This window comes from Schistocerca serialis, chromosome 11 (genome assembly GCF_023864345.2).
Source record: "Schistocerca serialis cubense isolate TAMUIC-IGC-003099 chromosome 11, iqSchSeri2.2, whole genome shotgun sequence".
Classification (NCBI taxonomy): domain Eukaryota; kingdom Metazoa; phylum Arthropoda; class Insecta; order Orthoptera; family Acrididae; genus Schistocerca; species Schistocerca serialis.
In genome coordinates, this window is record NC_064648.1 from 190,540,289 (window position 1) to 190,558,657 (window position 18,369).

At 42.7% G+C, this 18,369-nt stretch overlaps 1 protein-coding gene across 2 annotated transcripts in view; it reads left to right on the plus strand.

The window, feature by feature from the left end:
• Positions 1-18,369, plus strand: part of LOC126426741 (protein roadkill-like) — a 48,181-nt gene that overhangs the window by 7,518 nt on the left and 22,294 nt on the right. For both annotated transcript variants that reach the window (XM_050088712.1, XM_050088713.1), the window contains 2 exons: positions 7,666-8,226; positions 12,605-12,754. In XM_050088712.1, coding sequence (XP_049944669.1) covers positions 7,907-8,226; positions 12,605-12,754 — 470 coding nt within the window. In that variant the 5' untranslated portion in view covers positions 7,666-7,906. The remainder of the gene's footprint in view (positions 1-7,665; positions 8,227-12,604; positions 12,755-18,369) is intronic.

The following is an 18,369-nucleotide window of genomic DNA, read 5'->3' on the forward strand; positions in this document are numbered from 1 at the left end:
TTTCTACAAGCCCTCGTCTTTTTACCTACTTGATTCTCTGCTTGCTTCACTACTTCGTCCTTCAGAGCTGCCCATTGTTCTTCTACTGTATTTCTTTCCCCCATTCCCGTCAATTGTTCCCTTATGCCGTCCCTGAAGCTCTGTACAAACTCTGGTTTAACCGGTTTATCCAGGTCCCATCTCCTTAAATTCCCACCTTTTTGCAGTTTCTTCAGTTTCAATCTACAGTTTATAACCCATACATTGTGGTCAGAGTCCATATCCGCCCCGGGAAATGTCTCACAATTTAAAACCTGGTTCCTAAATCTCTGTCTTGCCTTTATATAACCTATCTGATACCTCCTAGTATCTGCACGATTATTCCATGTATATAACCTTCTTTTATGATTCTTGAACCAAGAGTTAGCTATGATTAAGTTATGCTCTGTGCAAAATTCTACCAGACAGCTTCCTCTTTCATTTCTAATCCCCAATCCATATTCACCTACTATGTACCCCTTTTCCTATTCTCGAATTCCAGTCACCTGTGACTATTAAATTTTAATCTCCCTTCACTACCTGAATAATTTCTTTTATCTCATCATACATTTCATAAACTTCTCCATCATCTGCAGAGCTAGTTGCCATCATCAGTTAACCATACAGTAAAGCTGCATGCCCTTGGGCAAAATTATAGCTGTAGTTTCCCATTGGTTTCAGCTGTTCACGGTACCAGCACAGCAAGGCCGTTTTGGTTAGTGTTATAAGGCCAGATCAGTCAGTCATCCAGACTGTTGCCCCTGCAAGTACTGAAAAGGCTGCTGCCCCTCTACAGGAACCACACATTTGTCTGGCCTCTCAATAGATACCCCTCCATTGTGTTTGCACGTACGGTATGGCCATCTGTATTGCTGAGGCACGCAAGCCTCCCCACCAACAGCACGGTCCATGGTTCATGGGGGGGGGGGGGGGGGGGATGAGCAACACTTAAAGGACGTCTCAGGGACCGTGAGCTACCTTGACAATTTTCTGGTTGTTGGAAAGTATACAGCTGATGTTGCTCTTCTCCCCATTCACAGAAGCTTACCTTCGTTGTAATCTTGGCAAATGTTCTTTTTCCATCCACCAGGTCGAATATTTAGGACACATCGTCAGGATATCAGGCATATGGCTTACACCACATTGTGTGCCTGCCATCCAAAAATTACTGGCCTCAATAGATGCATTCCAGCCGAAGTCTAAGTCAGCGAGCCTGCTATAGACCATTCATGCCCCATGCTTCAGCGATTCTGACACCACTCGCTCTGTAACAGAGTTCGCTGGAAGTGGCCATCTTAATATAATAAGGTGTTCCAAAACCTGAAGAAGGCCCTCTTCGACCTACTTGTCTCATGGCATACAATTCAACGAAACCATTGGTGTTAGTGGCCGATGCTGACTGGCACACTTTTGTCCCATATTGAGAATGGCGTGGAGCGACCCACTGCGTTTGTATCCAAGACACGTACAGCAGGATAGAGGAACCACATAGAAAAGGAGGCTTTGGTCATCATTTTTGGTAGCAAACGCTTCCATGCCTACATCTATAGCCGCCGTTTCACACTCATGACAGATCATAAGCCTCTAATGCTTCTCTTCAAGTATTCAGCAACTTGCCACTGTGGGCTCTGTTTCTCTCAGGATATGCCTATGGTATCCAATATCACCCTAATGCCGCCCCTGCCAATGCCAATATCCTATCGCGATTTCATGTCAGCCAGAACCCAGAATTTCATGAGGATCCAGAAGTCTGTTTTCATGAGGACAGTGAGGCTGCCATCATCAAAGACCTATCTTCCAAAATTGATGCACGCCTTGTGGGATAACACAGTGACAGGCCATGTCCTCCAAGAGGTTTTGCATTATACAACAGAAAGATGGCCTGCTGACAAAGTAATGTCCCGTGTACCCAGAACTCCAAGCCTTCTGTAGCACGCAGCAAAAGTCTTTATCCTTGCATCACATTGTGCTCATAAAGGTCGTGATGGGCTGCGCTCAGGTCCTCATTCCCAGAACCCTATGGCACTGGGAAGTCATTTTGACTCTCCTAGCAATACATCCACTGGGTGTGAAGACACTTAATGCGAGAATGGTGAAAGAGTGCCTCACATGTCAAAACGAGCAAGCTGTGCCTCTGTCAGTATTTTCCATGGCCTCCTATGGGGACTCGTTGGTCCTGTCTTCATTTGGACTTTGCTGGCCCATTCCTTGGATCTGTGTGGCCTCTGATTTTGAATGTGAGCAGTGGGTTCTGCTTTGTGTTTTTCATGCCATTCGCAACCTCAGTGAAGACGATCCAGATTGTTTCATGGTAGTTCGCCCTTAAAGGCGTCCCAAAAGCCTTGGTCACTGACAATGGCCCCAATTATCATCAGCAGAATTCTGATTCTTGCTGTTCAATTTAATTTCATCAGTCCACATGGTCAACCTCACAAATCACCATTTTCCCTAGAATCAGAACAGCCCCATACCTTCTTGGATCAATAGATGGTGTAGGTTTTCTTCGCAGGATCCAGTGCAGCTGTGGACACCCTTCCTTTATTCTCCATTTGATTGGGCAGGCAATGTTTGAATTCCAGTTGCTGCGAAGAGGCTGTTGCTGCTGGCATATCCATGAAGTATGCGCCCATCATGGATCCAAACCACTAATGGGTGCCATAACTCCTTCTTGCACTCCAGACGCCTGTAACGCGACTCTCTTTGCGCCATCTACCATTTCCCCCACCCAAGACCTCCTGTGGCCAGCCACAATTCGTCACACTCTCATCCCATTCATCCCACATGAATAGAAGTGGATCGTGGATCCAGTCCCCCCCCCCGGCCTAGATGCACTTTTGGGGGAGAAGGGCGGGCAGTGGCAACATGAATTACGGTTGTACCATGTATGCCACAGAATGTAACACTCATGCAGTCCATAGGAGCCACGCAAGATTTTCAGAAGGCGCACCAAGAACTACCAATAAATATCTCCACAGGCAAAAGTAAGAAGTCGCTGGCCTTATCGCAAGACCGTGCCTGTATCCGGTCACGAGTTAGAACGGGACAGCATGGTTCTTCCTGGAGAATAAATATTTAAGGAAACCCAGGGATCACTGTGGACAGTTCCCATCGACGAGAGTTCGCTGATTCATGCTATTGTCTATACGCCATCGATGACGACGATGTAGCGGCGAGAAGTAGGCTTCTGATTTGGAAAACAGCTCTCACCGAGTGTTGGTCATTTCAATGTTTAGTTCCGGCTCCAGGGATTTAGGTGGAGCCAAATCCACAGAATTGTATTTTGTTCTGAAACGCAGAGGAGGTATAGTCAGATTGTAATTATAAATTGTGACAAACAGTTAATTTGCCTTTCGAACGGACAATAATGAAACTAAGAAAATTTTTTGCTTCAACTGGGATACTCAATAACGAAAAACAGATGGATTTTGCAGAAATTATGAGCTCCAAAGTGAGAATAAACAGCTAAAGGGTAGTTCTGTTGTATGAATGCATAAACCCCACAGGAATTCCCCCACATAGATGCAGCACAGTCATAGGCCTGTCCTCTGAAACATGCTTTATAATTGCACGAAAGTTACCCATGTACTTGTCTTCTTGTTTGTCAACTTCAGTAGGATCTAAGTCATTAAGGGGGCCTTAATGCAATCTCCTGACATCCACAGATAATCACCACATCGATGAGAGGGTGTAGCCCTTTTCTGTTTCCTTCCCACCTGCTCCACCAAGCCTTGGTCCTGGCGATGTTTCATATCTTTTGTCTTGTTCATCATCATGTGAACAAAATTTTGACCATGGATTAGAGTAGCTATATAGTAATTACTGCACGCCTGGATGTTGAAATATTGATCATGCTTCCACACCAGAAACTTGGAGTTTTCCAGGGCTGTAACATTTTGATTACTATCTTTACCAGATTTGTCATAGCGAAAAACAAACAGTACTTACAGAAGACACCGTCCTCTTTGGCAGAGTATACTAAATAAAGTTGAATGTACAATATTGGCAAATTTGCAAAGTGAGGGGAAATATATAAATTGCCTTAGACACAGAAAAGTTTTGGAATTGTTGTAGCTTCATGTGGTAATCAAATGTTTTGATACTTAGCGATCAAATACTTATCTCATAGTTGCAGCCCAATCGTGTATTGTCTCCACGCAGCCAAACATTACTATTTCCAGTCAATGATCGGCTCAATTGGACCAGAGGACCCAGTCTACTCCATGTAAACACAGTCCACACCAGTATAGAGCTAGCACCAGCTTGCACTATGTCTTGTTGACTTCGTCGGGGTCTGCACCATCCTCGAACTCTACAATCAGATCTTACCAACTTTAAACGGGACTCATCCAATCAGACCACCGTCTTCCAGTCGTCTAGGGTCCAACCAATCACGAGCACAGGAGAGGGGCTACAGAGAAAGTCGTGCTGTTATGCAAATGCACTCACGTTGGTCACCTGTTGTCGTAGCCCATTAACGTAATTTCGCTGCACTGTCCTAAGAGATGCGTTTATCGTATGTCTCACATTGATTTTTGCGGTTGTTTCGCGTAGTGTTACTTGCCTCTTAGCACTGACAAACGCCGCTGCTCTCGGCCCCTAAATGAACGCCGTCGGCCACTGCCTTGTTTGTGGTGAGAGGTACTCTCGGCATACTCTGACGCCGTGGATCTCCAAATGTTGAATTGTCTGACGATTTCCGAAATGGAATGTCCCATTTGTCTACCTCCACCTTCTAATCAGCGTTCAAAGTTTATTAATACCCGTAGTGCGGCTATAATCAAGCTGGAAACCTTTTCATGTGAATCACCTGAATGCAATCGACAGCTCGGCCAATAAACTGCCACTTCATACCTTTTGTATGCCGGACTACCGCCATATGTGAAAGTGCATACCGCTATCCCATGATTTTGCTACCTCTGTGTGGATGTGGCAGCAGGCATCTCTCGTAGTTTGATTCTCGAACTTCAACCGTGGACTTCCTCTGGTATTTTTCTGATGATATATATATGTCCATTGCACCTAAACAGATAATCAACAAACCCCTTCTAGCCAGCATTATTTTATTGATTTCGTTGTTTGTTATCTTATTAGTCCCTTTGACTTTTCATGGTGTGCCTTTAACAACACATTTCAAAAGTATTCCGTTTTTCAGTTCCTTATATCATAGAGTCCAGGTCTCACATTTACAAGATGCAACACTACAAACACGCTTTTGGAAGCATTTTTCTGGTGTGTTACCAGTCAGTTTTAGAGGCTAACATCTTTTTTCTAGGTTTTGTTCTGATTCTTACTTTTTCCTCGCTCCTTACTCCTCCAGCGATTTTATTTCCTAAATAAGCAACAAGGTGTTAGAGTACGTGGCCATCCACGACAGGTACTCAGACGCTGATTTGTCGTCGTTTTGTCACAAACCATAAGTAATACAGTTTCGTCATGACTTTGTCCACTTCATTTAAGGTGGAATCTAAGATGTGCTGGATCAAATGGTGTCGTTAAGGATATGTGGGTATTCACGTGACTCATTATTAGGACACAGGAAGAATGTCGTATTGTTGTGCTGACTTGTGAAGAACAATATTTCTACTAGGAGTACTATGTGGGTCATTTTTGACCCACGTTACCCGCCTCTATAATCATCGCACGACCAAACGCTCCCGTGACTTTTCATCATTTATGGGATTGTACAACTTACCAAAATGTCATCCCCCCTAGCTCACTCACCTAGAAGTACGAAAAATTTATCTATTATACCAGTAGTACGATGTGGGTCATTTTTGACCCATACTATTTAACGCACAGATTGATATCAGTAATACCGGTTTTCTGTCACTGAATATGATCTGGGCACGCCTCGACGTTATTCGCGAGCTGTTACGGTACATTTTACTTTGGGCCAAAAGAACGTTAAATACAAATTATTCGGTTGTCGAATGATACTTTATATCAGCGAGGCTTTCCGTTTTCTATGGACTGGCGACATGCAGACCTACGCGAAGTAACATTGCAAAACTACAAAATAACATGTGACATATTATACTTCATTACTTTCATCGTGGCAGCGACAGTATAACAGAGGTAGTGGCGGAGGACATACGTTGCCATATGTAATTTTATTTATGTTCGAAACAGGCTTATGTCTCTTGAAGCTATTTTATTGGTCTTGACACAGCTGCTGGTCTAAGAGATTATTCATTTATTTGTGTGTATGAGTTCTGAAGAAGGCTATATTATTATAGCAGAAACCAGGGTCCAGATTTAAAAGAAACAAAATTTAGTGCAACTGTGGGCTGTGTTTCATTCGAGACAACATATTATACAGTGCAGAATCCCAACGCCCCTCCTACACTACTGTCTGGAGCACTGCTAACAGTTCTCTTACACTGCAGCAGATGTCAGTCGCGTCGCCGTTATGGAACGTCACGACTGACAGCTTCCTCACCTCCATTAAACAGGCAGATGAGCACTGAAGTGGAGACGACACACTGTATGCAACACACTCACAAGTCAGGCGACCGTCTTCTCACAGATTACGATGGGAAAACGTAAAAGATATCCGTATCCTGAGTAACATGCATGCTGGATGTCAGAAGAATGAGAATACTGAGAAGTAACTTCCAGAAACAGTGAAGTTTTATAATGACACTAAGGATGGAGTCGATGTTTTTGACCAAATCGCTAGATACTACAGTCTCCGAGTTGTTACACAACGATGCCCTGTAAGTGTCTCTTCCTTGACCTCGCCATGATTAACGCTCGCACAATTTTTAAGTTACGTAACTCTGAGTAGATATCACGTCGGGACCTTATCCTCAGAGTAGCAGATGACCTCGCTGCCTCTTACACACTGCAGACAAAAGTCAGTCTCCCCTTACAGGCACTTGATACTGCCAGTGGCCAATAAGGAATTAGAAGATCTTCTCAAATTCAGGTTTCCTGCAGACAACAAAACAACAAAGGGAAATAAAACGTCAAGTGCAACAAGTACGTGTGCAAAAGATGCCGAGCAAAAACTGTTGTCGGCTTTCTGAATCGCTGAGTAGGCAATTCTGTCACGTCCTTTTTCTTAAATATACTTAAATATCTATAATTATAGGCTGAAGTTATTTGTTCTTATGTTTTATTTCCTTCATTGCAATAACGACAAAAATGCAGAGCATTTTAGTCACCTACTGCTTTTTAGAATGTTTCACAAATATTTGGTACTTATCTTATTCTTCTATAAAAGGAAAAATACTATTAATACTCACATAAACAATATGTTTTGATTCTGTTTCAATCTTTTTATAAAGAATAACATTACAACATTGCTTTACCAAATTTACGAAAGATTGTGGAATTTCTTCTGTAACATTTAAAATAAAAAAACGTTTACTTAGAGAAAATTTATATTTGACTACGTACTGTTCATTTTAGAGACGTATAGTCAACATGAAGACGCTTAAAATACCACCCAAATACGAACAAAATGGTGGTTTTCTACTGCGGGTCAAAAATGACCCGCATGGTACTACCAGGGGTATGGCGAAGTCTGGTTCTTTTAATGTTAGGAAGTGATGGTTGACGCAGATCCAGTTGTGGCTCAAGCATGTTCTCACATGGAGGGTGCTGTGCAAGGGGGAAGGTCTACTCAGTGACGCTGTGTTTCAGAATCGCCCACAGCAGGACAGGTCCAGGAGGGGAAAGAGGCTGCAGCTGTGGACCTGGGCGCCTGCTGGACGCTGGAGGCAGCGCCGTGGTGACTCTGGCGGCGGGCGACACCCGTCTGGCAGCGCACAGGGCCGTCCTGGCCGCCAGGAGTCCCGTGTTCGCCTCTGTTTTCAGCCACGGCACGCTGGAGGCCGCAGTCCCAGACGTGGGGGGCCAGCTGCTGCGCCACCTCGTGGCCTACATGTATACCCTGCAGGCCCCGCAGCTGGCCAGAATGGCCCCCCAGCTGCTGGTCGTGGCTGATAAGTACGGCTTGTCAGGCCTGAAGGCACAGTGCGAGCAGCAGTTGGCCGCACAGCTGTCTGTTGAGACTGCGGTGGCCACAGCTGTGCTCGCTATTCGGAACTCCTGTAGCAGCCTTAAGAAGGCCGCCGCCGCCTTCATAGAGACTCATATTTTGTATGTGATGGCCACGAAGGGCTGGGCAGACGCGCTACATTGTCAGCCTGAAGATTTAATTGAAGTGCTCAAGCTGCTGTCTGAGCCACCAGCAGAAACCAGGTAAATACAAGAGAAGCTACATGTCTACATTGTCCAGTCCTGTGTAGTTCTGTGTGTGTGCGTGTATTTCCAGCTCCTTTACGTGTATCTGTGCAGCAAAATACACCATCACTGACAGACATTTTCTGATATCTCGCGATGCTTTCATTGATTTCTCATGTTACATTAATGTTGTTGTTGTGGTCTTCAGTCCAGAGACTGGTTCCAAGGAGCTCTCCATGCTACTCTATCCTGTGCAAGCTTTTTCATCTCCCAGTACCTACTGCAACCAACATCCTTCTGAACCAGCTTAATATATTCATGTCTGGGTCTCCCTCCACAGTTTTAACCCCCCACGCTGCCCTGCAATACTAAATCAGTGATCCCTTGATGCCTCAGTATATGTCCAACCAACGGATCCCTTCCTTCAGTCAAGTGCTACAAATTCCTATTCTCCCCAATTCTATTCAGTATATCCTCATTATTTCTGTGATCTACCAATCTAATCTGCAGCATTTTTCTGTAGCACCACATTTCGAAAGCTTCTATTCTTTTCTTGTCTAAACTATTTATCACCCATCTTTCACTTCCATACATGGCTACACTCCATACAAATACGTTCAGAAAAGGCTTCCTGACGCTTGAATCTATACTCGATGTTAACAAATATCTCTTCTTCAGAAACGCTTTCCTTGCCACTGCTGGTCTACATTTTATATGCCCTCTACTTCGACCATCATCAGCTACTTTGCTCCCCAAATAGCAAAACTCATCTACTACTTTAAGTTCATTTCCTGATCTAATTCCCTCAGCATCACCTGATTTAATTGATCTACATTTCATTATCCGCCTTTTGCTTTTGTTGATGTCCATCTTATATCCTCCTTACAAGACACTGTCCTTTTCTTTCAACTGCTCTTCCAGGTCCTTTGCTGTCTGTGACAGAATTGCAATGTCGTCGCCAAACCTCAGAGTCTTTATTTCATCTCCATGGATTTTAATTCCTACTCTTAATTTTTCTTTTTTTTTCCTTTACTGCTTGCTCTATATATAGACTGAATAACATCAGGGATACGCTACGGCCTTGTCTCAGTCCCTTCCCAAACACTGCTTTCCTGTCAAGCCTGTCTATTGTTATAGCTGCCATCTGGTTTCTGTACTAATTGTAAATAGCCTTTCGCTCCCTCTATTTGACCCCTGCCACCTTCAAAATTTGAAAAAGAGTATTCCAGTCAACATTCTCAAAAGCTTTCTCTATGTCCGCTAATGTTACAAACGTAGGTTTACCTAACGTTAATCTATCTTATAAGTTGTAGGGTCAGTATTGCGTCACATCTTGCAACATTTCTATTGAATCCAAACTGGTCTTCCCCATGCTCGCTTTCTACCATTTCCATTCGTCTGTAAAGAATTCGTGTTTGTTATTATTCTGCTGTTACTTGTTAAACTGATAGTTCAGTAATATTCACACCTGTTAGAATTAAAGAAGTACTAGATCCAACTGGGTTTATTACCGGATAGGTTAGGTTAAAAAAATCATTGGAGAACTTAATTATTCGTGGATTTATAAATGGTGTTATCATTATTTGCGGCCATTAGTTGTGCTGAACTGCATATGTGCAACAGCCTTATAGGTTCTGGTGTAAAGTATCTGAATAAGCGGTATATTGCTGTGAAGAGGGTAGGAGCTGTATCAGCAGTGGGGTGGGCACAGTGATGTGCTGCTCACAACAGATGTACATCAGACACAACGATGTGTAGTGTCAGCAGCCATGGCAGCGACCTGCAGGCTTTATTCTGTGTGCTGTGCAATTCACCAAAATCTCTTTACTCAATATTACATATATTGTTGTCTGCTGTCTCTTCTGGTGTTCACAATGAGATACTTACAACCGACATATGCCGCATAAAGGAAGGATGGCGTTGATCAACAAGCGTGTTGTCCGGCGTTAACACCAGGAACTCTGCAGCGCAGTTCAAAGAGATCAGAAAAGAATTTAAAACTTTCCATCTCTGATGTTGTCATGACATAAAGATTAAACCTTGGAAAAAAATAGGTGCTCTACAGAAGACGGTCAGACTGATCGCTATTTCCACGTAACTACTGCAGTTTGATTTCTATGTTTCTCCTTCACTTTCTATGTTCATTTCTGAAATATACCTACGGTTCACAGAACAAACTGTTTATTCTCCCCAAGTAGTAGAGCGTTATTAGATACAGGTCTTAAGATGTGTGCTAGAATCCAAGAAGAAGGGTGCGGTGCTGAATCGAATCATGAGGAAGACATCCGTTGCAGGACGTGACACAAGTACGTCTGCAGGAAGCTGTAGGTACTTACTCCTCAAACAGCCTGCGGCCACTTCAGGAGACAACAGACCAGTCTCTGCAACCCAGAAAGATCCACAAAATGCGCAGATCCACACAACGCTGTGTTCCGTTGTTCCAAAGGATATGTGCTGTAATTTGGACATTCCCATTCTCTAGCACATTAGGAGAGGTGGTTTTATTAGTCAAAACACTGTATGTGCTTCTTAGTGGAACATCTGTCAGTTGTCACCAACCTGGCAGCCTTGCTTGTGGTTCTCTATGCTGTTTCTAAAGGCTGCCCAAAGAACTTCACAGTGTTAGGACATTCCCTAGCCCATACATTGCAGTTACTGATACATCTCCCACAATATGAGTATTCATAAGACCTTTTGTCTCATCATCAGTTTCTATATGCTGTATCACTTAACAAATGCACCATAAAATCCTAATGCCCAATAGTTCACACATATTTGCTTTTTGCAGATGTTTTGTGTGTGTGTGTGCGTGTGTGTGTGTGTGTGTGTGTGTGTGTGTGTGTGTGTGTGTGTGTGTGTGTACAGTAGGTTCAGAAATTTGCTTTAGAGACTTATATGATTTGTAGAGGGGAGTGAGTACTGGAATCCATGTCCAGAAACAAACCGTTTCCCTCCCACGACGGTTTCAGTTCAGATGTTTAACTCATTCACTTCTGCTTGAGCAGCTGAGTTAGGTGTGATGCAGTACAGTTACTAGATAACAATACGAAAGAAACACAACGAAAGATTCCTTTATCAGCTAAGCCTCCTTGTTTGTATTAACCCTTGAATATTACGTGTTCACATTACTCCAAAACAAAAGATCAAGCTAGGATAATGTACATGCAGAAAGTAATGTTTAAGTGTTAATGCAAACAGATGTGTGGAACTGATAAATGGATGCTTAGCTGTGTTTACTTTCGGACTGTTACCTAATAACTGTATTGCATCATGCCTAATTCACTTCCTGAAGCAGAAGTGAATGATTTAAAGACGTGAACTCAAACTGTCGTAGAATGCATACAGTACATTTCCAGACGAAATTCCTGTTCACCATATTACGTTCTCTCCCCCCTCTACAAGTCCTAGTAGTTTGTAAAGAGAATTTCCGAACACCCTATGTATGCTTCCATCACTGATAGAGTTTCCACTCATCGATCTGTATCTTCTCCTCACTTGTAGCAACCACAGCTTACTTTAGTCACGTTTAATGACTAATAATGATTTAATGCGTATTTACACAACATTGCATTGTCTCCTGTGTTATGTACCCCATGTCTCCTTAATTTAAATCCAACTCTTTCCTTCGTTCTACAGGAAATTTTCTTATCACAGTCTGATAGAACTGTATATATAGAATATAAGAATTAAACATAATTTCTATTTTCATTCGAATAACAACTTCTGACTACATATCATGCATAAGTGTATGTATAGAATGCTTCTGTTTGCCTTTTTTATCTTACTCATTGCTCAATGTTCGCTAGTTTATTGAGAGTACTCGTTGGCCAATGTGAAACAAATATATTTACTTGCCTATTTTGGTGACAGTTAAACGTATTAAGGGAATAGCTGCACAGTATCACACATCTGTATCCCTTGCTTCTCTAAATTTCTTTTGGTGCACAGTTCAGAATTTGCTCTTCTGTAATTTAGCAGCTGTGCATCCTACAGCCAAGTCGCTAACAGCTACCGATACAATCTGATGATAATGGTACAAGTTGTACATGTAAAGATTATTTCCATTTTTATTTCTGTGGGAATGTTGTTTTTATGTATTTAGACTACGCTGATGACTAGTTGTCATATCAGTTCTACCTAAATGTTGACCTTAGCATGTACCTTTTATTTGTACTTTAATTTATTCAGCCTGTTGTTTGCTAAGCGATGCTACTAGTGTGGGGGCTAAACCGATTAGCACAGGGGTAAGTCCTTCATCTCAGAGGACCCACTACTGAGGTTGAAAGTGTGTGTTCTATTAGTTGTGTGTGGACAAATTCTCAGCAGCATTGTCTGCAGTAGGCTGCCCTCTGTCCTCTGTGTGCACAGAGTGACCACACCCTGTGTCTCTGCACAGCACTCCAGCCACTGGAGACAACGAGGTCATCCCCACCAGTCAGCTGCACATGGGCCACAAAAACTGCAGCAGGGCTCCTGTTCCAGCTGCAAAGCACACAGCTACCTGCCCCACTCCCACATTTGACGATGCTTCCGTCTCTTTCCTGCGGTGAGTACTGTCGCTATACATGCACCATTTCCACATTCACCATACCACTTATGAGGGCGTTAGCCAAGTGATCTTTTCCAAAAACAGAATTTCACTTTATTGTATTTTTCGATAAAATAGAAGTTATAATTGTCAAGAAACGGCATTTTATTTGTTAATTTTTGATGTTTGTGTAAGCATGTATCATAGCGTATCTCGAGATATTTCTCTGGGAACAGAGTGTGAATTACAACCCGTTCAGACCACAGTTATTTGACAAAGGTACTATAAACAACCTTTACTCGCCTGATGTAGTGAATGAATAGGTGTGTCGGGTGAAAGTTATCGTTTCAGTGGTGGTTTCCCATCTCCTAAAGTAAATTTGTATAAAATTGGGTGTTACAGCTACATTTATGCATTGTAACTAAAAATATTACTTTAATGAGAATAAATAATTATCTACAAGTTCGTTATGGTCGTCAAAAGGAAATGATGATGGGTCATTATGAAGGAAAAGACGTAAAAATAATATCCATTAGCAGAATAAAGTTATGGACTGTTGTAGAATGAAGTTTAATTTTTATGTGATTTCCTGTATTTTTCCTTCAAATTATTTTTTGACGTGTCAGTATTTAGTAATAACTGCAAATTTGCGCCATGCTAGGTGTAAAATACCTGTTTAACATTTGCAACAAGCAGTAGCCTTAACTAGTAGGTCATCCTATCAAACGACCTCACTTGGCTCAAACTTTCAGCTGTCAGTTTTATTTCCATGTTTGTTTTGCAGACACTCTAATTACGTTTCACGGGATGAGCTGGAATAGCACCATTGAATGAATGGCGTCTGTAAGAGACGGAGGTTCAGTCTGCCACGAGAGCTGAATATGAGGTCGTCTAGCAGTAGTTGTTGGAAATCATTTGTTGGAACATCCGCCTCAACGAAACTGGGAGTCACACGTGCAGTCGTGTGGTGAGGCAGCCTAGTAGTAAAGGCGACTGCTTGTGATGAGCGAGAAATATGTATTCGACATCCAGTATGGAACAAATTTTCGGTGGTCACTACATAATGGTCAAGATGGCTGGTCATGTTAATCAGGCAATCCTCCTGCACGTGTGGTCAGGTCGAGTCGTGTGTAGTGGCGTACGACGTCTTCTGTAAACAAATCCCTGCAATTGACAGTGTGTCACAGGTGTTGTGGGTACAGATCTTGACTCAGCATGGGGAAATTTCTGCGTAAATGGATCCTGATATCGACTTATATTTATGCTAATCGATTGTCGATGGTAGCAGATAATGGTAGATGACTTTACGAAAAACTGTGAGTGCACATTGCATTACATTTGTTTCATATTTAAAGACCTGCTACCTCACATTTTAAAAAGCATGTCGTGCATTATGAAATTTTACATATAATACTGCATTGTTCTACATCACTAGTAAAATTAGTTTTGAGCTATAAAAGGAGGGTAATAACAATGAATTACAAAGTAAATTAAATTAGTTGTAGGAAATAGAGTATTAATAAATGATATTAATTAGAACAGAAAATAGAAACATGGGAAAGGAATGATCTCCAAATATTATTTTACTGTTAAAACAAAATATAACATATAAATTATGATTTGTGTGGTTGCCATTCCATGTGGGAGGGCCTTGGCAGAAACCTTACTAAATGAAATACATCACGAGTGACTGCGAGTGTATTTGTTTATACTGTCTATGGAGTAGTGACACTAATTAGATCTTATCTAGGGCATACTATTGCACTATTTGTGTTGCCATGGCTAGATGTAGTTACCCATATACATGTCGTATGTGTGCTGTTATCTTGTATGTCTCTGAGCATGATGTTTTTATCTTTAAGCAATGTCATAGGCTGGAGCGGAACCACAGTACCTAAAGATTCGCCTCACCATATAGCATATTCCTTAGATGTAATGAGTGTCTCAGTTCTTCAATTAGTCGTTTTCCTTCCCATTTTTAACTGTTGCATTGAAAATGCATATCAGGTAAATGAAAAAATCACATGCGATGCCTCCTTTCTTATAGTCATCTTTCTTTGTCTGTTTTAGGTATTGAACCTCTTATGAGTCTTTGTCTGATGTTGTTGCTGTGCTTGTGTCATTTTCTGTTCCCGCATTTACGTCAATGTCTGTGGTGTGTCTGAGTTTGTGTCCTCCCAAGGATCGTGTTGTTGTGGTTGTTATGTGCTTGTCTGAGATCTGCCTTGTGAGTTTCCTCGTCTGTAGATTTCGTGCAGTGTTCTTGAAACATTAACAGTTGCGTTGCTTAGAGCACACTATTTGTCTGGGTCTCGTAGCATTTCTTTGATGTCGTTATGCTCTGTTACAGACCTTATATGTGTGAGGGTGTTGAATGTAATGTCACATGTTCAGGAGACCCATACGCCACACATGTGCGTGTAGTACTCTAGCTAAGGCCCACTCTGTTCAAGCGCAGTCGCAATGTGAACAACGGCACGGCTTGGATCCGTATGCTTCTGATTAAGCTGTACCTGTAAATTGTGGAAGAAGGAGAAAACACGATGGCCTTTGTCGGTCATCTCCCAGTCCATTTTTCAGGTCTCAAGGTGGCTGTTATTTAATTGACTCGTGTCTGCAAAGTTTTCCCCTGTTATTACTGGAATCTTGTAGTGTGTACCCCTCATGACCCAGCACACCGCCGCTCTGTGGTGGATAATGACGTCAGTGCGGCAAGACCCCAGAACGACACACAAGGCTTCTACTGACGTGGTGCCAAAAGCACGCAGCATTCTGAGTAGCGTGCTCCTCTGTCCTAGCCTCACTGTGCCTCCATAGGCCACTGGACACAGGCAGTGTGTTTATGCACCTGCTGCGAAGCATAGTAAGGCTCCCAAGAGAGCTGTATTACGTGTTTGTAGTGAATGCACAGGGCCATATACTGATTTCATTGCCAATGCACTTACTGTTAAAGTCAAAGACAATGAATTTTGCACGTGAACAATGCGTATACATGCCCGCAATTAGCAACAATGACAGTGTTCAACATGCCTTCTTAATATAATTAAGGTGTAATACAATAAGGTATTGTGTGACATAAGAATTTCTTTATTATTCAAGGGGATATATGGGAGCGAAAGGAGAATTGTAAAGTTTATATTTTGGTACAAAGTCCATATGTGAATTTAAGGAAACACAACGCCTGCTCCACAGAGATTCCAGTACTTCGTGCTTTGGTGAACCAGGACAGTCAGCCATGGGCATGCATAAACTGTAGATTCAATTTACATTTAAAAGCCTCGTACGCCATAGGTGGACTATACAATTCACACACAGTAATACCTAATCATGGAAGACAGAACACTTATTCTGAAGTTATATCACGAACTGGTAACTGACAAGCATTTGCCAAATGTCGTGCATAAAAGTAATGCAGGTGATGTAACACAAGAAGAGGTGCATGCTAACAGCCAACGAGAAGAAAGTATACAAAAAAATTATTAAAGAGACAGACCACAGCGGGAATCTGTAGAAATGCCAGGTACCTCTCTGCTTGAGGTGACAAGCAAACATGCACACCGCAAAACATACGACATCGTTAAGCACAGTGTAAATACTGTTGAGGAAAAAGTTTAAAATATATTGTATGTAGTATATTCAAAATTAGTGAATCTCAGTAAAGTACGTGACAGAAAAGGAATTATACCAATTTATAGAGTTACGAAAACCTGAGGGACGCAATCCTAATAAAATATCAAAAAGCGATGAGGGAACTACTGGAGAAGGAAATAAATGTTAGAACAGAACACAAAACAAACTACGACAGTATTTAAAAGACTGGTCGAGAATTGTGTTAGTAAGGATAACAAGAAGAGAGCAGAACGTGTGTCGAGAAAGACTTTTGTTATGCATGATTCCAATAAGCACATCGATGTACAGGTAGAAGAAAGTTAAGACCTTCCTCGCTGACGGCTGTGCGAAGGCGTAAAACAACTTACATAAAAGATCACAAGTTATGAAAGACTAAGTGCCTACGAATGATAGCCTCAGAAACGGAGAGGCTTCGAACGTGCCAGTGTCGTCGGCATCTAGAGAAAGTGGCTGAAGACCAGTAAAACCACGAGCAGACAGTGATGTGTTGAGCGCCCACATCCCATCTCAGAACACTGAGGTCAGAGTTTTGTACAGCAGGGCAGGTGGTGGTCTGGCGGCACAGTAGAATTCTGGTGCCAGCACAAGTGGTTCACAGCAAAAACCTGGCACACGTTGTTGAATGTGAATATGCATACTGCATGATCTGATACAAGTTTGCATGTGGACAGATTAAATCATCATTGTTGGATCTTGCCCACTCGTCTCGTATAGGGTGCCTAATGGATGCTGCATTCTCAGAATTCTACACAATAACTTAAGCTTAAAACGTTAGTAGTTTTATTTCTATAAAGCAGATTGACAATACTTAACTTTAATGTAAAAAGGTGTCACAAGCGATGGGCGACATGCAATATAAAGTAGTCTAGCGCAATATGCAATGTTCAGGCAAGTCTGTCTCTCAGTTTGTGGATCACAACTATCAGTTCTCGTAGCAGTCTCTGCCAGGCCATGCTAATGCTGTCCACTAATGTCTGGCCGCGGCTGGCAGGAGCGGCGCCTATATTCATTTCTCGCAGATGTCAATCCAGTCATGGTGCGGTCCTAATCAGTGCACCATTGGCCCATGTCGTTTCACTGCCTTCTCTGGTCTTGCGTTCTTCGTCTTGGTTAAAGGGGTCTTGTATTGAGTGCGACCATGGTGGGGGATGAATGAGTGTAGGCGCAACGATGGGCCGAAAGCTGTGGCTGCAGGGGACATCAAGCTTCCAGCCGTACCCCGCCATCCGGCCTGTGCTCTGGCAAAAATGGCCCCCCTGGACACCACCAGAAGGGTATGCGTCCACCTCCTGGTGTAGAACATGTAGAAGGCGGCGACTGTTGTGTTGTGGGCGGATCCAGCTCTATAGGTAGGACGAGAGGGGACGGAGGAGGCGAAGGCTCCACCTCAATGGGGTCGTCCTGCAGTGTCTTGATGTGCTGTGGCCACTTTGCTCTCTGGACCCGTGAATCAGGGGGAAGAGACACTCAAAAATCGTTGTGTACACGACAGTGGCGAAGTTGATTTTGATGGCGGCACTGCAAAGCATCTGGAACTTAAAAAAGATACATGCAAGCGCCAAGTCGATGGACCATCCCATCCTTGTCGCCCACTGTTGGGTCTTGCCCACTCGCCTCGTATAGGTTGCTGCCTTCTCGGAATTCTATATAACAATTCAAGTTAATAACTTTAATAGTTTCACTTCGTTAAAGCAGATTGACAATGCATAATTTTAATGTACAAAGATGTCGCAAACGATGAGGGACACGCAATATAAATCAGAGTCTTGTGTAACATGCAGTGTTCAGGCAAGTCTGTCACAAAGTTTGTGGATCACAACTATCAGTTCTCGTAGCACTCTCTGCTATGCCATGCTAATTCTGTCCACAAATGTCCATGCGAGGCTGTCAGGAGCGGCGCTTATATACACTTCTTGCAGGTATGGTGCGGCCCTAATCAGTGCACCATTGGCCCATGTCGTTTCACTGCCTTCTCTGGTCTTGAGTTCTTTTTCTTCGTTCTG